Genomic DNA, 24852 nt, shown 5'->3' with positions numbered 1-24852 from the left:
AATCGCAGGATTTGCAGGGTTGTCACAAGGGCAGTATACATCTTGACAGTTCAGAGTTTGCCAGTTACAAACCCAATCCCGTGGTAGACACAGTTACACTAAGCACGTCTGTCTGTCCTCTGGGAAACCTGTCATCTCCATTTACAGACACTGGAGAAGACCATTTATAGAGTAGGATACTGTGTGCTATATTCTAACAAAGTTAAGCTTCCACAATCATTCCTTGGAGGGTAGGAGGAGAGTGTAGCTAAGTAACTGGTTATGTTTTAACCTGCACAATATATAAACTGCAAGTTTGGAGTTGGCAATACATCTGGGATATGCAAGACACATGCCATGACCCTCAAACCACCTCACCATATGTAGAAAGCTTCTTATTATAAACAAGGATGGTACAATTAAATTTAGTCACGGTGTACAATTTATACATTTTTGCTTTGTAAATAAATATTGGAACTTCTACGTCATTGGCCTATTTCTCTAGGGTAGTAGGTCAAATTTAAAATGTAAGTCCGGATTACTATGTTTTGTGCTGTATATTATAGCATGTTAAGTGTTTTCGATTTGCTCGTGCTTATAAATCGATTTGGATTGGAAGCATTATACATACATTTTAAGGTCACCCGCTATATGAATCCAAAGGTCAATAGTAGTTTTCACATTGTTCTATTGAACCATTAATGGTAGGATAGAAGAATAAAAACAAATACATGGCAAAAATATAACTTTTGTATGTTATGTGTGTAGCCTTAAAATAAGACGGTGAAGCATGTCAAAGGAGTATTTATTAATAATGTAATGACTTAAACTCTCAGTGCTGTTTGAAGCTATTAAAATTGTTTGTTATATGTAGCTTTTAAAATCAACTTTGTGTTTATCTGTTACATTTTTTGGTGTTTAAAGTTTAGACAATTGGAAGCTGCAATTTATAAAAAAAAACAATTTGATACTGGCAGTGGTGCACAAGCATAAAGAATAAACAAATCAACACATTTGTCAATAACACTCAACACATTTGTTCAGAATGCTCCTCCATAATGGATATTGTTACATGGTTGCATAACATAAATGTACTTTTGGATGAGGCTCATGCATGTATTCTACGTTTTAGGCCCAACCAGTGCTTACATTGCTATGCCGGTGGCTTCACGTACTGGCTACACCTCATGGGCTCAATGATGAGTCAAATTGTCAATTACTGCTTTAGTTTGCAGTTCATAATTTGTTATGAACAATACTGTCTTAATAGGATTACATTTTTCTTGTTGATGTTAAATATGTTAATTGTAGCATGTTTTAAATACTTACTCGTGTACTTTTAAATAGTAACTGGATCCTTTATACTTCAACAGGTTCTTTGGAATAAATTTAAGATGTAGTCACTTGGTTCCATCCCATAGTTTTTTACATAGGTTTTTTGAGGATGTTCAATCCAAGTGTGTCCTCATATATTCGTTTACTCGTATACATTATAAAATATATACTGATATAATTGGATTGTACTTTGCCTTCCCAGTTGGATAGATTCAAGGAACCGCCTGCATTTGGCCCAATGTGTGACCTGCTGTGGTCAGACCCATCCGAGGACTTCGGCAATGAAAAGACCCAGGAGTACTTCTGCCACAACACCGTGCGAGGCTGCTCCTACTTCTACAGGTACGATCCTCAGGGCAAGTGTTTCATAATGTCGCATCGTTTTGGAGCTCGTTCAGCATAATGCGTATTGATCAATGAGGTGTTTCGTGCAAGCAGCTTGTGAAATCTTGAACTATTTATCTAAGTTTAAAGGGTTCATATTTTATGGATAGAGTTTATATATTTATTGCATTCCAATGTTCTAGCATAGTTTGACAAAAACTGTTGCAATGGACACCAAAAAGACCAGTCGCTTGACCATTACTTGCAAATTATTTAATTCTGTTCAGGTTAAAATTAATACAGTATGCATAACATATTTAATTTAGTTATTTGCAAGCACACTTACCAACCTAGATTATCTGTCCATGGATAATTGAGATCTAAACGCTGTGGTTTTCTTACATTTGGAAAAATAAAAAGATTTGATTTTTGAAGGTAGCATTATTCTAAGTGTAGAATATAGCTTGTGATAAAGTTGAATCATGATATGGGTTTCTTTAAAAGTAATGTTCAATGTGCATTTTAATATCTTTCAGCTATCCGGCAGTCTGCGATTTCCTGCAAAACAACAACTTGTTGTCAGTTATAAGAGCACATGAAGCACAAGATGCAGGGTAAGTTGTGATATATTACAGCACTATAAATTACTAGCTTTTTTGCCTGTCCAAGGATGGGTGTATATTGCAGTAAATCTGAAATATTCAATAGAAAAATTGTTCAGCTCATGATTATTAATAAGGGCGGGTTGCCCCATGTGAAGTGACGTCACCCACTAATGGTTATTGGGGAGGGGTGTGGCATGTGGAATGACGTCACCCGCTCATGATTATTAATGAGGGGAGGGGTGCGGCATGTGGAGTGCGCGACCTTCTTGTGCGTTGGTGTAAATTTCCACGCGGGCATGAATATTAATGAAGAGGGGTGGGGGGGGCCTCTTTTGCAGTGACGTCACGTACGAATGTAGCAGTGTGCTGCGTAGATGTATTTTTTACCGTCACTTTATGTAAAGAAACGTCATTTGAAGCGACTTTGCGTAATAAACGTCTTTACTTCAGCTCGACCTTCCTCTGCGTGAGTGTAAAAATCCACCCACTCATGAATAATAATGAGGGGGGTGGGCCTTATGTGGAGTGACGTCACGCAGGGGAGGTGCTCATGTGGAGTGACGTCACACGGGGCTAGCCTCATGTGGAGTGACGTCATGTGGGGGGTGGGCCTCGTGGAGTGACGTCATGCACAGGACACATACATTCTTGGCTCATAGTATGTAATAGTATTTGCAGCTGATAGAGGGGTAGTTATGTTATTCACACACTGCTGCGAGAAGCCATTCCCCGAGTGCTTGAACTGCCAAGGCACGGCCACATTTGTATATATAGAAGGAAAATATGGCAAGTACTTTAAAAAAAAAAATCAGCAAATTTGTACTTTTTGACGACAAAATGCACTTTTGTTTGAATGATTTTAGTTCTTTGGCAACAATGCACTTCTGAATTTATAAGGAGCTCAATATACTCCTTGCTTTTAAGGATTGGAATTTTTAGAAGCTTAGGCTTCGAAACCATGATCTGCATTTATGCATTTTGGTCACTTACCAGTCTTCAGTTACTGATTGTCTATATAATACTGAACTCGGTTAAGGAGTACCGTCCTAGTGGATTGGCTGTCGAGCAAGTGGCTCACAATAAAAAAAAAAATTGTGAATTCAAATTCTAGTTGGGGCTTGACCCATTATCGCTCTTGTCACTTGTCCCTGTGATAGCAATGTGGAAATTATACCACTGACTTAGGGCTAAAAACATGAGATGAGCACAGCTTGAATGCTCTTTAGAGTGGAAAGTAACCTTTTAAAGCCTTTTTGTGTTTTGTTTAAGATAACCAGTGAACTTCATGTATAATTGTAGGAGGTAATTATTTGGTATTCCACATCTAACATAAAAAAAAATTGTAATTGTGTTTTTATTACCGTGGTAAATGTTTATCAACAGGTATCGAATGTACAGGAAAAGCCAAACAACAGGATTTCCATCACTTATTACAATTTTCTCTGCACCAAACTACTTAGATGTTTACAATAACAAGGGTAAGTAGGGTTTCCCCCCCTAAATTTTGCATACACACATAAGTTTATACTAAGAGCATTATTTTCTGGCATCAACCTAAGAGCATTATTTTCTGGCACGAGCCAAGATATATATGCTGGATGCAGTGCATCCAGTATAATTCTAGGATTGAACTAGTTGTTTTTAATGCTATAAGCTGTATATAAAACTTACTTGCAAAGACTAAACTTACATCAACAGTTGTACAGATTTTAATTACAATGGGGTCACTGAAAAACACAACTTGTCACAATTACGGTTTTAACATCTTGGAATCATCAAGATGGCTTCATGCTACTGTTTGATCCGGCGAAGGTTCTTGTGTGATGGCTTTATTTTCATGCAATACACGTTCGCACTGTGCAAGCCTTTTGAACAGCGTTATACTTTCAGGATGACATCAGTGTCAGCCTTTCAATACCCAGCACAGCCAGTTCTGCGATGGATATAAACAGTTATCACATTTGTTATGAGTTGCTGCATTCTGCAGCAGTGCGCAGACATAATTTTACTAGCAGGCAGAAATGGATAGTAGCAACATTCGTTTTAGAAAGAAACAAAAATAGCATTTGAAATACACAGTGTCACGATTAATATTTCAAATTTTACATATTTAGATACCAATATTCTGTTTTCTGTTATGTCCACTGCTTGGTATGAAAATGGCAAGTGTCATTATCTCGTGTGGACAAAACATTCTACCATTTCATTATACCTGCTACCTGATATGAGAGAGACGCTGTAAAAGACTGGCATGACTATTCAGTATTCAGACCACAGGCTCCATTAGAGAATTTTCGTTGGTGGATTCCCAATAGAATAGAATTTCCAATGGAATGGGATTCCTCGAATAGGATTGTGTTCCAGAAAAATACAACACACTTCAATGTTTCAAATAAATCAAGTGTTCTGAAGCAGGTTGGCTGTTGTTGATATAATTTGTGATTTATTGTGCATGGCAAATTGCATATTTCCATGTTTCCAAACGTTATATTTGCAGCTTTTCTGTGTACACCAATGAAAACAATGCACTTACAACTGATTATAATACACAAAAAGGGCAATGTAAATTGGGAAATTTTGAAAATGTCATTATAGAAATTGATTTACATGAACATGTTTTTCCGCAAACAATTTCCTGTCAATAATTGTTGCACCAACAGCCTAAGAGAAAACAGCAGACCATCCAAGACAGTTTTTTTTTGTAAATTTAACTGGTCTATTTGTGGAGTTAATAAAAAAGATAATTTAAGAATGTTTCATTTTATTATTCTGAAAGATGGTATACATCTACAATGTAAATGGAATTGATGTGTTGCTAATTTTAATATCGGCTGAGTTTGTGATACTCTGAACATAACATGTGATGTTTACGTGTCCTAAATCCACAGCGGCGGTATTAAAATATGAAAACAACGTGATGAACATCCGGCAGTTTAACTGCTCCCCACACCCATACTGGCTGCCCAATTTCATGGATGTCTTCACGTGGTCTTTGCCATTTGTTGGGGAAAAAGGTATATTTTTCAAAATTTGTTGATGTATTAATTGCACTTCATATTGCATATCCTGAGTATAATAACTGGAGTAAAAAAACGGTTGTATCAGGGCTTTTTATATGTTCATTAATATTTTTCTATAACAGTCAACCTGAATGAAATCAAGACCATTTGAACTCAGAACCTTTCAATATAGGTATTATGTTATTGTAGTGCTTGTCTATTTGTATTTCTGTTTACGTATTAGGTACATGTAATGCAGTAATACCTACTTGTGTATTACTAGCGGGAAGTACCTGGCGTTGCCCAGGGGAAAATATATTTAAAAACTTCTCCTTAAAAACATAAAATTGACACAAATACTAAGCTATTGTGAAAGCCCGGCGTACCGTTTGTCCATTTGTCCGTCAACAAAATTATAAGAGGCTTGAAGAAGTCCAAAAAGTTATAGAAAGTGGGGGGTAAATAGTTGATCTCAAAGGTTTCTGAAAATTGATGACCCCCCCTTGAAAAAATGTTTTTACCCCCAAGTAGACATATATACCTAAACACCCTACATACAATAGAGTAGTATGTAGTGACTCTATCATAGTATCTGACTCTACAGTAGTATCTGGCTCTACAGTAGCATCTACTGACTCGAAAGCAGTATCTATTGACTCTATAGTAGTATCTAGTGACTGTAGTAGTATCTACGGAATCTATAGGCATCTATTGACCGTAGTAGTTTCTACTGACCCTACAGTAGAATCTACTGACTCTATTGTAGTAACTACTGACTCTACAGTAGTATCTGCTGACTCTATAGCAGTATCTGCTGACTATAGCAGTATCTACTGACTCTGTCGTCGTTACTACTGACACTGCAGCAGTATATACTGACTGTAGGGGAATCTACTGACTAGTATTATCTACTGACGAAAGTAGTATCTACCGACTCTATAGTCGTATCTACCGACTTTATAATAGTATATATCGACTCTATAATAGTATCTAGTAAGTTTACAAAGTACCGTTGTGAGGCCTAGTCCCGTGCAGAGCCCCCGGCCTCTCCTCGATTGCCCAGCCGGCCGAGGTGGCACCTTGGCAGGCTGGGGCTGGGCCGCTATTACCCCCCCACCATCCCCCCGCCCGCTCTACAGTCGTATCTACGGACTATAGTAGTCGCATCGACCAACTCTATAGTAGTAACTGCACACATTGGGGTTGTGGGGCGGAGAAGAGGACATCACAGTGTGAAAATTTAACCTCAGTCCTGTGTTTTTTTTGCATTTTGAACGCGAAAGAAAAATTACCCCCACCGATCGCGTGTGTGTTGCTAGGGCAACCACGGGTCAGCTCTCTCGCGCATGCGCAGATGCGTGCTTTGGCGCACGCTCAGCGTAGTAACATAATAATGAATAGAATTAAATTGTAAATGTACTACTTTAAAGTTGATGGATGTGAAATACAAATAGCGCTGGTTCACCCCGGGGTTTATGGCATGGTATCTAGGTACTTCTTTATAAACATAAACCCCACAGTTTGTGAGTTAAATCCGTCGCAAGTTGGCGTCCACACACAGACAGACAAACAATTACTTTTATAGGTAAGAGGGTTAATTAGAAGGTTATGTTTGGTTCCTTGCTTAATCCTAAATTGATCATAATAATTGTGAAGTCAAAATCTGAAGAGCTGAGCTCGCGCTTGCATGGCCATCCAGAGTAGATCCATATGCACTGCATGAAATACAAAATTAACAATTGGCAGGCACAGTGACTTGTATGGTAGAATCGTGTTTCTAATCAAGCTCTCAATTTGTTGACTCAGTGACAGAGATGCTGGTGAATGTTCTTAACATCTGTTCTGATGACGAACTCACGACGGAAGGTGAAGAAGCGTTTGATGGTAAGACAACTCCCTTTTTTTCTTCACCTTTTTGTGTCATCTGCATAAATGAATCTGATTGAAATATGCTTGAGTAGTTATAACATGAAGCAAGACTGTGGAAGCAAGACGGACTCTTGATGAGACACCGAATGCTGAACCAATGCTGCAATAAATTGTAGAATGTCTCTTAGGCCATGCAATTAATTCTTTTAAAGTTATTTCATATTTTGCATGAATCTATCAACTGACATTCTCCAAGTATAAGTGTGTGTGAGAGTGTGGATGCATTGTTTTACTTTACATGTTTTGACGTTGCTTTTATTAATTTATTGTTTTTTCATACTAACCAAATTTTCTTTACTGAAAAATATACTTTAATAAGGTATGATTTATGACTATATTAACACCAAACCCTTCTTAAAAGTCAGAGGCTTGAAAAATACTTGGAGCAGACAAGGAGACTTGATTATCAAGACACTTAGATTTTGATATTTGTGAACATCAGGAGCTTTCGTTGGCTTAGCTAGTGATGTTCTGAGAAGTAACCGCATGCTTATGTCAGGTGTGATGTAAACTTTATTTATAACCAAGTGAGAGTCACTGAGACAGACCCTGCTGTGAATTGCAGTGGCCTGAAGCCTCAACTTACAAATGAGTTTTGAGCCTTGAAAGTAAAGTATCTTTGTGTTGCTGCAAATACTTATTACAACCTCACGCCTGCAGCACAAGTTACATTTCTTCCCATTGCTTTTTATAAGTATCAGTTTTGTAAAGTGTTTTCTTGGACCAAATTAATGTGTTTCCATCCTGCTAACCAGTTAAGTCTTTGAGCAACACATTACTTTACAATGTGCAGTAACATAAGCATGAAGACTGGTTGTGCATGGAACTGCAGCAGTGTCTTTCTTTCTGAATGTGGTAATGGATGTTTTATTGTCATCGTAATATCACCATGCATTGTCATATTAACCACTAACCAACACCAGTTTCCCAGTAGGAACGACCTTGCTTTTTCTTCATAGGTTCTTGTGCTTATTTGTTATGGTTTCACAGATGTCATCTGTGGATTTTGGGCAGAATTTTTGGATTGTGACAAGAAGCAGAGGACCCCCCCCCCCAACATTAATCTATTTCTTGGATTCCTGTATTGTTTGGTGCCTTTTATTATAATGCAATTGTATGAGCTAAATAGAAGTGCAATGATGTCTTTTGAATATCTGGATTACCCCAGTCGCGTTTACTTGAAGAATGATTGCAGTATTTCAACATAAAAGCCTATGCAAACAGATTTGCTTTTTATTTGTTTTCAAATTTTGGTGAACTTAATCTTCTTGTGTCCCTTCAATAACTGATTGCATCTCCATTTTATTGCGTTCTTGGTGCTTGGCTTTTCCTGATTATTCAACATCCGTTTTTGCTTTTCGTGAACTGCACTTATTCTTTCCTGTGCTGTTTGGTTGGGTTCTTGAATTTTCGTCATGTCTTTCTGTGTGCTTGGTGAGAAGAAGTCCTTGATCTCATCTGTACAAAAGGTACATGTCAAGAGTGCCTCATGGGCTTGATTTTAACTGGAGATTTTCACTTTCGCTTTAAGTAGGCCTGCAGCCTTTTTTATTGAATGCACACGCAGTCCAGGCCTTCCTTATCTCTGTCCATGTTTCATTGAAGCAACAGTCTCTTAAAAGCTTGGTGGTTATAAGCCTTAACTATTTTTGGTTTTAACATGGGTTCTTAAACTACACCAAAACGTAACTGAAATGCATTCCTAAATGCAAGATTGTCACTTAAACAAGTAAGTAATATGTGAGACTATCATTTACATGTTCAGGAGAAGTAGTTGGCATGTATCCTTTCGTGAGTTTTTTCCTGCCAATCAAACATTTACACTGAGCATTGGGAATTTACTTACTATTCAAGATCATAATTTTTTTAATAAATGTTTGAACATGCCTGCACCACATCATTAATCTTAACATACACACAATGTTGCTGCCAATATCTATGTAATAGCAAGATTTTTATTTAATCTCATTTTCATAGTTATAAATCTTACAAATTCCACAAATATTTTAAATATGCAAATTACAGATATTTTTCGTTGCTTCATTTTAAATTCATCCATCACACGTTCTTGCATACATATAAATGCACGAATTGTCCCTAATTTATGTACACTTAATCTCTGGGCAGTAGTTTAAACAGTTGATTATTAACCTTGAGTTTTGTTGAGGTGAAGTTTGCATGTACTGCTGCTTTGGCAAGGTTAATCTTTTAAATTCAGGTTTTAGGGTTGTCCTGTAGTGTTCATTTAGACCCTTCATATATTCGATTTAAACTATGTTTTATATTTCCAGGTAAGGCCCATAGAGAGCTATGAGCTATTTTTTAGAGGCGCCCTGGCCACCCATATGATAGCTAATCGAAGTGGCTTTGTCATACGTAGGAATATTATAGTAGCCAAATAATGTAGAGGGAAAAAATCGTAGTTCCGGAGTAAAATCCACGTAACCATGGGGAGAACAGGCAAACTCGAAATATACATATGTCAGGGTCGGGATCGAACCCATGCCCTGCATACCAGGCGAGGAAGAAAACACCTCGCCACCATGGCATCAAAATGTTTTTCAGTTACCAATGCTGCTACTCCGCAGTTGTCCCCATTGAGCTGTAATACCCTGCAGTGATCTGGAGTCGTGTGCAGTGGAGGGCAGTCTGTTATCCACTGCGCTGAGCTTGGATGGAAGGATGTGTACAATGAATCACGTGGTTTCACACACGAAAATGGACGTTGATGCAATATTCCACGTGAGTTAAAGTAATGTGCACAGGGTTTTCACTCAGGTGATGTGCACCTTGTACAACCCTAAATGGAACGTAAACGAAGCGCCTTTGCATAAAAGTGGGTCACTGTATTTGGCAGTTTCCAGAATCACCATTTTCTGTTTGTTTCATATGTACATGGGCAACAGGGACCCTATATCATGTTTTGTATAACTAAAGTATGCGTGTAATAAACAATGAACATTAAACAAGTTCTAACTTAATCAGGTGACTGGGCCATAATTGTTTTTTTTCTGGTTGAATTAATACATAATGTAATTAAAAACAGCTTTCGTAAATATTGCACATTTTAAGATGGCAATGAATTTTAACATAGCCTTGCATCATTTGTGTCAAACGTTAATATTCCAAAGAGGACGTAAATTGAAAACACTGATTTTATATCAAAACATCCCTTTGCTCTAGTTTTCTTCACTAACCGCTTTTTACCCTTCTCTTAAATGGCTGTGTATGGCAAATTAGCTAACATCCTTGCGTGTTGCAGCTTCTGATGATTTAAACATTAGTAATTCATACACTGGAGGGGCAAATTTAATATAATGCTGTAATCATCATGTTGTTGGCCAAGGAGTTAACAGTTATGAAATATTCTTCACTTTTATTTCCTTAAAACATTTGTTTTTAATCTAAACTCCAAATTTTGTGCAGCAGTAAAATTATGTAAAAAAACATTTGGAAGGAAACTTATATTGTTATCAGGCACACATTATGTAGGATTGAATTCAGTTTAGAACCTTTATTACTTTTATGGAAGCAAGGAAACATCTGTCATTAACTCCACACTTTCACCTCTATCCCCCCCCCCAAAGAAAACGTAGGAAAGGAAAGAGATAATTTAAAAAGTGGAAGTGCCAAAATTAACTTAATTTGGTTGCCATTTCAGTTGTTTTTGCAAATGAGAAAACATCCATTCTATGAAGACTGCGAAATAAAATGTTTATGAAGCCATGGACAGAATTCTTATTACAATAATACCAAACATTATGTTCTACCTCAGTGTTCCAGCCACTCATTGGTTACAGTGGACAGAACTTTTTAGGAAGGCCAACGATTTGGCAACCAAGGGCCCCTTATGTGTTGGACAAGTGCGCAGGCTCAGCGCTGCCTGATTGCTGTGGCTCCGACAAACCACACACTACGCGTGTGTGTGTTTGATCTTGCGTGCTGGTTTAAGGTGCTGGCAGGAAGCTCATCTCCTCAGACTGGAATGGTGTGTGTAACTGCAGGCTGGTCAGACCGGCCAGACATTTACTGCCATATCATCATGGTAAGATGGGTGCCCTTTTGACACAGCAGCCAAGAAGACATCAAATGACTACCAACGGCAACCTGCATGTGCCAGACTTGGGCAGATCTAATCTGGCCCTCCTTCTCACAAAGGAACCTGCTTAATTTCAACGTTATATTTTAAAGGAATCGTATGTCCCGATATTCCTGTACTATCTTTCAATGACCATGATGGGTTTTTTTATTTTTAGAATTTCAACAGCATGGTATTAAGCAGTTTCTTCTGTAAAAAAATGTAAATAGAAATAATATATTTTAGTGAAAAGGTAACCTTTCAAATATAGAAAATATAAACCTCTGCATCTTTAAAAAAAAAATTGGAGCAATCAAGTTTTACACCGTTATAGTTAAGTAATGTAAAGTGAACCTGGAGATACAAATGGTAATTTTCGTGGGGGGTTTTTAACAATATAAATTAGCTGTACGAGAGGAACCCAGACTTTTTGGCTGCATTCACAGCTTTGTCTGGCTGAGTGACGCTTTTGATGCCTCTTTTTTTTCCCCCCAGCTAGCGCTGAATCTCTTGCCGCTGCTGTACGTTACAGGGCTAACCATCGCACACCATCATTCTTTGCACAGCTCTGGGCTGTCTCAAACTTGACTCACTTCTAACGTTTCCTATTTTATTTCCAGAATATCTCTGTCGACTCGGGAAAACAGTGCATGGTTTCAAAATGCAGCACCCCCTTCCTCCTTACACGTGGATTTTCAAGACAAGCCATAACCCATTGACTTATTTTGGCTTTGAAACATATGCTTAATTTTTTTACAGCTTTTCTCCATTTTAGGCTTCATGTTTATGTTTCCATCTAACCAATATAGCATGACATCTGTGCTTGAAAATGTATTACTAATGTGTGTGCTGGCTGTGTGTTTGGCGACCTCTGGATTACCCAATAGCTCTGCTGCCCTCACTGACAGGAGGCTGAAATGTCGTGCTGGTGACTGAAGCTCATACCGTCCACTAATCCAAACTCATCCCTTCACTTGAAAAGCGAGTTTGATGCACAACTTCTGAAATTCTTTCTCATTGTGTTTCTGTCGTTAAGCAACTGCAACCGCGGCACGCAAAGAGGTCATCAGGAACAAAATCCGCGCAATTGGAAAAATGGCAAAAATGTTTTCCGTTCTCCGGTAAGTTCTTATGCTATTGCTTTTGATGCGAGCCAAGTGTCTAGTTTTGTGGTGGAAGTTCGTACCTATGTACATTTTGCACAGGGTGGTTTCCCTCAAGTCCCATAAAGAGCATTTTGCATGGTTATACGATTTACCTTAGAAAACATGGTACTTTAGTTGACTATTATACGTGTATAAGATTTGGCACAATTATTTGAATGAAAATTTAGGGCACAATTTTTACACTTTTCAAAGAAATGCACCTTCTGAGTTTTATGGCAAATAGCCCTTGGAAAAACACCTCATAAGTACAAATTTTCACTCCGTTCCATATTGATTGATTGTCTACAATGTAAACGTTCCCAGCACTTACTGAGAATTGTCTTGATGTATCTCTTCACTCCACTTAAGCACATTTATTCGATGATATTCCTTGCAGTGTCTGTTAAGCCTTTGTTCCAGATAGGCTGAACATTTCACAGCACAATAACTAACAGTGTATAGACCGGCCTCTGTTAATTATAAACACCATAGGTGTCCCTTGTGTATGATGATATCCCTTATGCCTGTGCTGACCAGGCATAACAATACGTACATGTAACGATACATATCGACTTGTGGTATTTATGAGCTGCAAATACTTTTTTTTATAAAATCGTACCTGTCCTTGGGTATTCTTTTCTTCCCCTACAATGGACCCATTAAAATTATATTAAATTATCACTTAGTCCCAAGTTTTTAATATGTTGGCTTAGGCTCATGTTGATTCTTGTGCCTGCAGAGAGGAGAGCGAGAGCGTGTTGACCCTGAAAGGCTTGACCCCGACTGGCATGCTGCCCTCTGGAGTACTGGCTGGAGGACGCCAGACCTTGCAGAGCGGTACGTAAACTGATGCTTGTATCTTGTGTCAATTGCTCTCACACGACAAGTTTCACGATTGCCACCGTCCATTTCTGGAGTCAGAATGAGAACATCCTTTTCGACCATTGGACATGACTGCCACACTTGATTCTGAGCCATTCAAGCTACTCTGAGAACTCCGCTTCCTCTTGCCTTAACAAAATAATAATTGGCAAGTGCCTATGGTTTTGACTTTGTCTAACACATCTTTCTTTTGCATATTCCAGGCTGCTTTTTGCTACAGAACATGTCTAATGCATTCCTGTTAAATGTATTCATTGGAACCTGCTTTATATCACGTTTGTCTAAAACTGTATTATGAAATGAGCAGAATTCACTTCAAAGAGAACTGCAATCGATGAGCATTCTATACAGAGGGTGCCCTACAATATTTTTTGTTGCAATTGGTGATACAAACGAAGTTCAAACGAAGTAGTTTCCATTGTATATTGTGAGTGCAAAAAGCAGTCTTCAGGTGTCTTTAAATTCAAATAAATCATTTGAAAATACTACATCGAGTTTTATTTAGTTTTTACAACTCCCAAGCAATTGTTTTGAGGTAAAATATACCTGACGTGAAACTCAGTCTGTGAGAGCAGATGTTGTGCCCCCCCCCCCATGTGCCTTTGACGCCCTTTGCCACAATGAGCATCGCATGTGTTCCCAAGCCTTTTTGCTGCCTATGCACTGATAACAGCAACACCAGGACATGGCCCTATAAAGAGTGTTTATGATTACACTCGTTAAATCTGTTTGCAATAAAGTGTTGCTGTAGTTTGATTCATCCACTCCAACAAAAATGAGAGAATTCCTGTACGTGGAATAGTTTGGTATTTCGTGCTACTCATTGAATTTAACTGTTTACAGGTATGTTACTGTCACCTTATTTTAAAAAAATGTATTTTAATGCTTCACATACTGGCTGCCAAATAAGTGAACTAGGGTGTTGATACTAAATAGAACTGACTAGTGAACTAAATTTATTTCACTTAAGTTTAGAATTGAGAAACACACTTTTTATGCTGTCATACCTGGTGTAAACAAGTTGAACTTTTGTCTTTTTTCATAAATGCTCATGTTTAATCTTTTTTCACAAGTAGCTTGTCCAATATTTAAGTTTTGTATTTCAGCTGCATACTCTATGCTGTATCTGATTCTACCTTTCTTTCCCAGCTGATACTCTGACCTGTGTATGTCTATGTGGATTGTTTTTTAAATATATGCAAACATATATTATGTTTTTGTGCAGTTTAATGTGTAATTTAATTCCGATTTAAAATACAGTAGAGGCCTATAATAACTAACATGATAAGATCACATGACAGTTGTGTTATTTTCTAAGGAAAATAATACTTTACATGATTAGAATATGATATATTTTCTGTTTTTTACAGGTTTCTACTGTATTTTTTATTTCGAGCAAATTGCCTGTTTCTAAAAGTGTGGTAGATTTAAGTAAAAATTTGGAGCATAAGATACATCGCTGTGGGACAAAGTCTTATGTTCTCATTTGTAAATCCATTGAACGCCCTAAATTGCCACAAAATCTAAACTTATGAAGAATGCACATTTACAAAGTTTGGATAGCAGGGGTGGTGTTGCAGTTCCTTCACAGCAAGAAGGCCCTGGGCTCCATTCCCAACTCTGGACACCTTTCTGTGTGGAGTTTGTGTGTTCTCAGGTTTTCCAGTTTCCTCCCTCAGCTAATAAAAAACATACAATGTAACTGGTTTTGGCCAAACATCCGAATGTTAGAAAAATACCTAAAAATTACTGAATTTGGATTACACAGCAACTTTGCCCCCTCATACTGCAGAAACTTACCAGGACCCTCCTGAAAATAGTTCAAAAAATAAAATGAAAACAATTAAATCCCCCTCCCCCTTTTCCTCATGATTTATTTCAGCATGTTGTAAATGCTATTTTATTTCTGTATAAATTATTGTGTATTGTTTTGTATTTGACATATGCAGAGAGTATTTTAAGATATTTTCAGAATTATGCTGTAGGTTTTACCTCTGAAAGTCTTATTTCTTGGTCTTGGTCTGCATTTTCTACGCATCATACGTGTATGGTGTAATTTGTTGCTAAATTAATTGTCTCTCATTTACATTGCATGTGATCGCTGACTTCTCTTTAGCTGCCTTTGAGGCTGTTGAGGCTCACAAAGGTATGGGGGAGGTTTCACATTTGGGGGGGAGGGGGCGGGGGGTGTAGGCTTGGGGGAAGAGCGACATTTAATAAAATAATCGAGAGGGTGTTTTTGATATAAATTATTTGCTGTGACTCGATTGTTTTAACCCGTTTCCAGTTCTGTGTTATTGTTGGTGGTCTTACTTGTTTATTTTTTCATGAGATACTGGTTTTAAATGAACACTTCGAAATGCATAACATGTTTACCTATACATTCAGTCATTCAACCTTGTTGCATGGCCACTTTGTGCATGGCTGTGCACATATTGCATGTGTTAATATAGACGTTTTTGAGTATCTGAAAAATATTGCAAAACACGTTGCTTTTTTGTTTTAAAAATTGATCACTTTTTTAGAATTGTGTTGCATGTCATGCAGTAGTGTTTGCACGTATAGCATGTGTATTAGAACTTAATATAGTTTATACAATGCATGCTTGTTGCCTGCAGAATGCCTTGCTTGTAGACTGCTTTTTGATATTTAAATTATTTCAGGAAAGCAGAACAGCAAAATGTATGGATATATGCTGTATGCAGTGTATTTGGAAATATAATTGCATAAAGCCAACATTAATGCCATATATAGTTTCAAAAATGCATTCATCCAAGTTTAGTACGCCATCTATTTACATTACAAATTTTTTTTAAGTATAAGCAAATGTTGCAAAACTATGTTCTTGAAAACAATACATTCATATATTTAAGTATAGTATTTATTTCAAATATATTGAAATTACATTTCTTGCAAGATGTCTACAATAATAGCATTCACTTGCATTCGAAGTTGGGTACTTTTAATGAACATATATAGGCTGGCTGCATTCTTGGGACTTTTTGGTGTTCTGCTGTAATTTACAAGTGTTTACTCAAATATGTATTGTGATGACTGTTTTATCCACATGTAACATTTCAAAAAATGCCTATTGACATTTTGGTTTGGTGTCTCAAGGGCACCTATTTTTTGGTGATTGCGGCTATATATGTAAATTGCATCGACATTCAGCATAATATAAAATCTCGGCTTAGATGAACCCGGCAGCAGAATTTGGTGCACAGTGTTGTGCATGCCCATACCATACATGCATAAAGAGCTTTAATTTGGGCATTCACTCACCACTGGTTTAAACGGCATCATAATAATATATTTTCAAAAGATATCTCATTTGCGCATAAACTCTTATCACAAGAACAAATCTACATGCATATTCTAACATAAAAAATATATTTTCAGTAATGTATTGCCGTTTCCTATTTTATACACATCTATGGAACTGACAGCAATAGTCCTGTAATGCTGCTAGATTGTGGGTATTTGGTTCCAATGCGCAAACACCTTAATGTGGCAATAGTGCATTTCTTCATGAGAAAGTCACCGTTATTTACAAGGTTCAATGTAGCATGGGTGTTACCAAACGTTTGTGGCTATTGAGAATTTGTACATTAAATATCCAGGGTACTGTAACATTGAGGGGTCAAGTATAACCTGAAGCAGTTTTTTTTTAAGAAAAAAAATCTATCGAATGGAAGGTCCTGCTGCAAACTTTTCATCCAGACCATACCAGCCACCCCCACTGCCCTTGCTGAATTGATGCCAATAAAACAAATAAGTATTATAATCGTAAAATGTTTTCTCATAAGATTATTAGTCTAGCAGAGGGCATACAAGAATTTGTTTTGTATTCCTGTATATTACCCAAATCATAATTTTAAGAAAATTATTAGAATCTTGTTTCATGTCCAAAATTATCCACTGAAAATATGGTAAGGTCTGAGTTTCTACTGGACTCTTAAGAGCCATACCCTGGATATTTAGTAGACAGTGTGCCGTATTTCATTATAAAATGTTAATTACATATTTTGCCTTTGAAAAGTAATGATAAGTTGTATATTATATACATTGTAAACTGTAATCCAGTATATATTTTTACAATTTTACGTACATAATGAAATCCTTGAAATATGCTATTTTCATGCAAACGTAATTATTGGTGCATACTCAGTAGTCTTAAGTTTAGAAAAACTAATTTTATTAAACCAGGATATGTAAAACATTGCTCAGACTATTGAAAGTATTTTGCAATAGACAACTTGTTAAATGCTGTAGTAATGCTCTGTTTCTTGTTGGCTGTGCTTTGTGTTGGACAGCCATTAAAGGCTTTACGCCTCAGCAGAAGATCACCAGCTTTGCAGAGGCCAAGGGCTTGGACCGAATCAACGAGCGGATGCCGCCACGCAAGGATGGCGTGTCTCCCGACGGCAGCCCCAGCATTGTCAACAACAGCAGCATCACAGACGGCAACAGCACAGGCGGCCGCAATGGCCAGTGATGTCGCAGGGGGCTAATGTCAGACCGCTAAGCTCACTCAGCTCATTCACCCTCTGTATGTCAGGATTGTGCAGTTAGGCCTCTTTGATGGCACAGCTTTGCTATTCCCACCTCTGCCCCTTTATTCCTTACCTCTGCCCCTTTCCCTTATCCCACTCCAGCCGTCATCCCCTTTCTGCACTCTCCCCATTTAATGCCCTTCCGTTGCTGCTCTGTCTGAAAGTGCAGGAGCTGATCTGGGGCAGGCGGCCCCAGCTCAACAAAGGGCAACACCAGGAAATGTCAAAACAATGGGGCATTACGTATGTGGCACCTATGCTATGGGATTTTCCGGGGGAAACAAGTCTTCTATTTATACAAACTGCCTTTTACGAATGATGCTCAGTGCTAGTGTTCTGCATTGTTTCTACCATGTTCAGACAGAGCATGAGTTTCATATGTTGAGATACTACACTAACAAAAGGACATCCTGGGAAAGTAAGGTAATGTTATCAGGTTTTATATCTTGACTTAAAGCTTTCGTGACTGCAGGAATTCATATTCTTTGGGTCTTTCGGTGAAGCCACGTAGATAGAAAAAAAATATAAAAAATATCACGACGTTTCAATCGCAACACAAACAGTCGTCCTCACCTGAGGACGACTGTGTCGTGATATTTTTGTTTTATTTTTTCTATATACGTGGCTTTACCGAAAGAGCCAAAGAATACGTTTTATATCATTACATAATCTTGCTTATGAAATTAGTCCATTGAGTCAAAATTATCTTTCCAAAATATACTTCACACAGGTGGTTTGTATAATTAGGAAGTTGTCACTGATGATGGTTACTCTTTGTGCTCAGTAAAAGCGCAGATTTTGTTAGCTTTTGTCACCAAAACATTGTAATAGTAATGAACTAACCAGCTGGCAAACAGTGGATGTGCATGGACCTATACAATATAGGTATTACTGGAAGATATCATCCTATCCAGGATAGGCTGTTTATGAGTTAGCTGAAATGCCCACATTATTTATTCCCCTTTTTTTAATGTTAACCGAATGACTTCCCTTGATTTACTCCATGGTACCTCTTTTGGCTTCGTCCTGCCATATCTGAATCCAAATCCTGCCATTGGAGCCTTTGCTGCCCCATTTTCCATGTAAATCCCACTTTAGTGCCGACATCCTGGCTTTTTCTAAAATAGCATCAGTCGATAATTGCTTTTTAAGATCTTTGTAGCAAGTATATTACTTCAAACAAACAAGCCATATTTGCGTTAATCAGAAATAAACTATATTTCTCTAAATGTTGGCTAGGATGGGGGAATGTGTAAAGGGCTTTTTAACTAGCATGAGATGAATGGGATTTGAATTGGCATGGGATAAACGGAATGTATGGACGTATAGCAAAAATAACTCAAATGAAAGTCAATTCAATTAATCAAATTTGTATTAACTTGTTATGCTAGTGAGTGTTTGGTATATGCTGTAATTTTTGCTTCAAGTGCAGCTGTGGGAGGCACTTGCTGCCGCAGCCTGTGGAGATGTAGGAATGCAAGCTGTAGCTCTGAGCATCATCTTGAAGAGGAGGTGAGCATTGTACCACTAATATGGTGTCTGCACAAGGCACTTTTACCCATGGTCTTTTATTTCAGAATAAATATGCCAGTGTGTGTGATCGTGCAGGTTTTTATAAATGAAACAAAGTGCATTGTAAATGGAATGCAGAGTAATGCAAACGATGGGCGTTCTGCTGCTTTGCATTTTGGTTCAGGAAAAAAAATCCGTGTGATCTCGCACTCGCATGCAACCATCGACATGTCCCCGTCAAAGAGCCCTGTGGTTTACTCGTAAGTGAAGTGGACTGTAGGTCTCGGCATTCTTTTGGCTAGGAATATACCTGTATGGGAGTCCCCAGCCACCTTGGAAATGGTGCTAGACCACATTTATTTCTGTTTTTCAGGATCTCTGGCATAACATGTTGTGAACAGTACCCACCCTGGTGCATTGACACAAAGCGTATGGGGATAGATCATCTCGAGTCTGGACCAAACGTGTCCCAAAAGTGTCCCAAAACTGCTCCAAACACTCCAGTGTAGTAGGCAGAGTTCGGTCTGTGACATGTGTTTTTGTGCAATGCATTTTGGGTAAACAGCCAGTGCAGACTCATTACTTTAAATTTATGTTTACAATGTACTGTAGGCCCATTTGAAGACGGAAAAATTCTAGTCACAAAACATTCACGTACAGAATTTTTTTTTCTTTATTCAAACACCCACCACGTAAGGCATTTGTGTGAAATGCACTTACCATTGGTTGCATTTTTCTGTGCAATGCTATTTGAATAGAAAAACATCTTAACATCTAATTCAAAATAGTATAACTACTGTAATGTATAAACATTTTCTTCATACATAGTGCCCATTAAGCCTTCGGAGTGTATCAGGTGTAAAAAAGTAAACAAATATTAGAATGTTTAAATGATGCTGATATAAAATATCTAATTTAATGTTTTCATATGTTTATGGTGGCATCGCACTTTACATAAAATAAAAAAATATTGTCAAACTTTCAAATGCTAAATTATGCTTATTGTTCTTTGAGATGTTTAAGTTAATATATACAGTATATATATGAAACACTTTAAATGTATTGGCAGTTCTACAGTTGCTAATTAAATTTTAAAAGCAAACATTTCTAAACTGTAACATATCCATTTTTTTACACTTAAGATATAACAGACAATGGTAAATGTGATTTTTACTTCTTCACTAAAGAGCATACAGATTTACCAAAATAAAAGTTTTCAAACTTGGAATTTCCCATGAATAGAAAATGCTGTACCAACGTTCCTCATCCTATACGCATAGTGTTGATGGTATAGAAAAATGCAACTGAATTATTTACAGACCCTTTTAATGTGTTTTTTTCCCCCATATATTTTGTAATGCTTTATGCCATGTAGGTTTCAAATGGTCTTAAGTTTTTGTTTTAAAATGCCAAAATGGATTAAAAAAATCTGTTGTGTAAATGTATGCTCGCCTCAGGTGTATTATTGTAATTGGTTGTTGCCAAGTCTGTATTATAGTTGGTTTTCTTTTTGTTTATAATTTTATTGTGTAGAAACTTTTTTAAGGGTTTTGTGTAAAAAATAGAGGTCATATCTAATTTTGCTATTATGATTTCAAACACCTTCCCATTATTTTGTGGAATGATATACTTTATGCTTAGCAAATGAAATCCCATGTCCTACACAACCCAAGCATTTTATGTTTAAAGTTGCATTTTATATATGTTATGGAAAATGCAGGTATTTTTACCTGCCCTAAAAGTGAAAAAAAAAAGTTTAACTGCATGTCATTTTCAGATACACAAAGTGCTATGGGATATAGCTGAATGAATGCTATATATATACAAAAAGCCTTTGTTAACACTTTGTTGCTTTATGCTTCATAATGTTTATATTCGCTGAGTGCTGATGATGTACAGATGTATCTGGAATGTCAACATGTTGAGGAAAATGCAAATGCACACATGTAGATGAAGGCATGGCTGAAACAGTATTATGGACAGCTTCTCCAAATTTGTGAAGAATATTGCATGTCGATATAAAATTCAGTGTGAAACTGAATTTAAACTTCCATCAATGGTTTCAATTATTTTCTGTGGAATAGGCATGTTATATACGTTGAGGTGTAATGTGTCTTCTCCAGATGTATTTATAGAATACTAATTTTGTTGATGGTTGCTAAGAATCAATTTCATAAACGATATTCATCAAGGAAGATGACTTAATGGTCATTTATCATTTCCCCAAGTCTTGGAAAATTTGAACACCATCCAGCACTGCATGTACATAACTCTTGTTTTGTGTTTTAAATTGCATGGTATTTTGAACCGGCATTTTATAAACCGTATGAATAAATTTTTTGTGCATGGAATCTTGCTGTTCTTTGTGTTACGTTAGTTAAGGGAACCTACAATATTGGCAATCTTTTATATGAGAAATGCCAGAGGATGTGATTTGAATAATGCACACTTGCATTACATTTTTATAAAGGAGACCTTAAACATGCCAAAATTTCACGTGGGCAATAGTGCGCTATCATAATGGATAGTATTAGTCACGAAAGCCTACGTGTTAAACTGGTAATGGTATTATCACAACCAAAAACCTAATGTTATAGCATTTCACAGTAAAGCATTTTAGGCATTACCCTTGGAAGATGTTTTGCGTTTAGATGTGCGCATCGCTTCTTGAGCTCGCCACTGAATAGGCACCCACTGAGTGTTCCCCCTGTGTTCGAATGCAGCAACCTATGATTAAAACCGGATTCACAACTCAGTGAGTTTATGGTTAAATCTTGACTTAAAGCTTTCGTGACTACAGGAATTCATATTCTTTGGGTCTTTCGGTAAAGTCACGGAGATAGGTTCAAAGAAAATAACAAAACTGACGTTTCGATCGCAACAGAAGCGGTCGTCTTCAGGAAAAGGGCAATTATTACTTTAGTATTACTATAGTATAAATACATGTTAATTTTGATTCATGTGTTTTTTCTGACTGAACGAAAACACAAATTCGCTAGTTTTCTCATTGAAAAAAGGGGTACATTTCAAAATTTCACTGTTCTGGTCACAAAAGCAATCGTTCATATTCTATACTTTTTAGGCAGAAGCAATTACGAAATAACACTACCCAGGAACAAAAATCATGTTACATATTGTAATATATGCATTATATTTGCAACTGATTGGTCTAGACCAGAGACAGCCTTTTTTATCGTCTTGTCTCACCAGTGTCAGAACAGAAAACGCCAAAAGCGAACAATCCAAAGAAAATTAGTAATTGGCATATCGAACATTTTTGCGTTGAGACAAACGTGCTGTCCGTTGAGTAGCAGCACATCAAATGTACTGAATTTGAATTTCCGTTGAAGCATCTTGATTTCGTGTACACACTTGAAAGCTACAAATTCGGTACTACAGTGGCTTTACTTTGCAAAGCCGGTCAATTCAACCCAATATTCGGTTGTTCTGTTATACAGTACCTTGGAGGAAATTAAATGTGAACATCAGTTAAATGTTATTGCGAGAAGTGAGAGAGCCTTATACTTACTAATTTCCAAACGTATACGGTATTTCGCTTCCCTTGCAAATGCACTAAGCTCGCTAATTAAAGGACATCGATAATTGAAAATTTTAATTATTAAAAATAAACTTTCCATGAGGATTTCTTGAGTGTTCTCCGACCATAAGACTACTAGTATTACTGGTGTTAATACTTAATCCACGTACACCATGACCGGAAGGGAAAAAAATCGCATTTAAAAAAACAAGCCCCAATTACCCCCACGGGAGTTACGTAAGGGCCGCTTCTCAATCCGCATAATCATTCACCTGGGGGGTCATGTAGCACACGTGGGAATGAGGATTACCAAATCCAAGGGATACAAACCTTTTGGCTAATTGGCGAACTAGATTTTGTTAATCTCTAAATTTAGTGAACTCTACACTTAAACCAAACCAGCCTAGCAAACAAGGCGTTGTTGCCTCAAATATTTCCAGCTGGATATCTCGTCTTGAATAATCATTCGTGTCGTTGTGGAGAACATAAATAACAAAATAAATAAGCAGACAATAGGCCTCCACATACAAATTTCATTACTACACTATCCATCAACCCGCACGGCCCTCTGGGAGAACATACTTTCAGAAGCATTGTTTTTAAGGCAAGCAAAGGGAGATCCTCCAAAATCTGATTGCAAAACATGAAAAGTAAAAAAAAATCAGGAAGAGCGTGCATCAGTAAAATACAAATATATAACAATATAAAAATACATTTCAGCTATTATTGTTTGGCTTTGTTGCAAATCATGATATGCGACAGCCCGCACTGACCTACGTGCTGGAGTACGATATGATATGAAACAAAAACACGAATGTTAATGGAGAAAATATGAACCACGAGATTTATTAACCGTCTCAGATATGTTGATGGTAATGACGTCAATTGGAATTTACTGCAGGAAATTGTTTGAAGGAATTAATTTAAAAAAAGGCCGCAAGTTGGGCTCTGGATAAATATGAGCAATGCGAACGTCATGTACTGTATCACACATTCGGGAAACATTTATAGATATCTGTCGGAGGGATACAACTGCAAACAGCACAATATTTATACCTAACATATTGAAGGCGGATCAGAATGAAAATAATGAAAAAAGGGATAGCAGGTTCGAGTTCTTTAGAATAGATGAACTTGATAATGAAAGGAACAGCGATGTGCGTGAAGATCGATTTTTAATCAACTGCTGGAAATACTATTCCACACAATTTCAAAGGTTCAACAATTAAAATGCCATCCGACCACCATCTGACTACCTTCAATAAGTCAAAGATTAATTACATTTGCATTACGAATTCGGAAGAAAACAACACATGCATTCTTCCTAAATAAAGTTTTCATTTGCGCAATTAAATTGGACAGCATGTTCGAAATGGAAATACTGTTTGCGGCAGGCACGATATAATTCCACGTGCACCAAGGCATCCGTGGGCAATTGTACTATCTATAGATGGGAGCCCTCCTCCACACGCCATGCGGTTCGTGAGGGCCATGTCACCGTACAGGTGATGATTCATCACGCTGGTCAGTGCGGGTCGGTGAAAGTGAGCCACAGAGCAGTGCAGGATAATAGATTTTGCTCCACTGCCCTTGGCTGCCCCACCACATAGCTCCGGGAGGTTTGTAGCCTCTAAACATGTTGCGCATGTTAGCCGCTCATGCAGGCACTCACTTTCGATGCAAACGCTATTGGGGCGGTGACCTGGCCTCAGGGGGAGCAAAATTCGCCGCAAGCTGTAAACAATCCACGGCTCGACTCCAGCGGCTGCCCTGAGCCACATATATAAACAAACAACAACAATTAACTGCTAGGATTTGGCACCAACGATGGAAGCATTCCCAACAGCCTCGTATAGTGGCGTAGCCGGGGCTGGAGCAATAAATCATCATCACGTGAACTCCGGTCATCCTCACCAGCAGAGGCTTTTTGGCTTGCCATCAAACGAAGACGGTTCACTACATCGGGCGCTTTT

At 37.6% G+C, this 24852-nt stretch overlaps 1 protein-coding gene across 3 annotated transcripts in view; it reads left to right on the top strand.

The window, feature by feature from the left end:
- LOC144720622 (serine/threonine-protein phosphatase 2B catalytic subunit beta isoform-like) overlaps positions 1–18355 on the top strand; it is a 47257-nt gene extending 28902 nt beyond the window's left edge. The window contains exons 6-16 of one of the 3 annotated variants that reach the window (XM_078597494.1): positions 1517–1656; positions 2175–2252; positions 3627–3721; positions 5132–5257; positions 7049–7126; positions 8614–8640; positions 11124–11216; positions 12286–12370; positions 13134–13231; positions 15393–15422; positions 17590–18355. In XM_078597494.1, coding sequence (XP_078453620.1) covers positions 1517–1656; positions 2175–2252; positions 3627–3721; positions 5132–5257; positions 7049–7126; positions 8614–8640; positions 11124–11216; positions 12286–12370; positions 13134–13231; positions 15393–15422; positions 17590–17771 — 1032 coding nt within the window. In that variant the 3' untranslated portion in view covers positions 17772–18355. The remainder of the gene's footprint in view (positions 1–1516; positions 1657–2174; positions 2253–3626; positions 3722–5131; positions 5258–7048; positions 7127–8613; positions 8641–11123; positions 11217–12285; positions 12371–13133; positions 13232–15392; positions 15423–17589) is intronic. The other 2 variants (XM_078597491.1, XM_078597492.1) reach the window with 2 other exon arrangements.
- The last annotated feature ends 6497 nt before the right edge of the window (positions 18356–24852 follow it).

The sequence above is a fragment of the Lampetra planeri genome, chromosome 9 (genome assembly GCF_965212315.1).
Source record: "Lampetra planeri chromosome 9, kcLamPlan1.2.h2, whole genome shotgun sequence".
In the NCBI taxonomy this organism is placed as follows: domain Eukaryota; kingdom Metazoa; phylum Chordata; class Hyperoartia; order Petromyzontiformes; family Petromyzontidae; genus Lampetra; species Lampetra planeri.
Note: the sequence above shows the minus strand (reverse complement) of the source record. Positions and strands in the feature narration are given on the sequence as shown.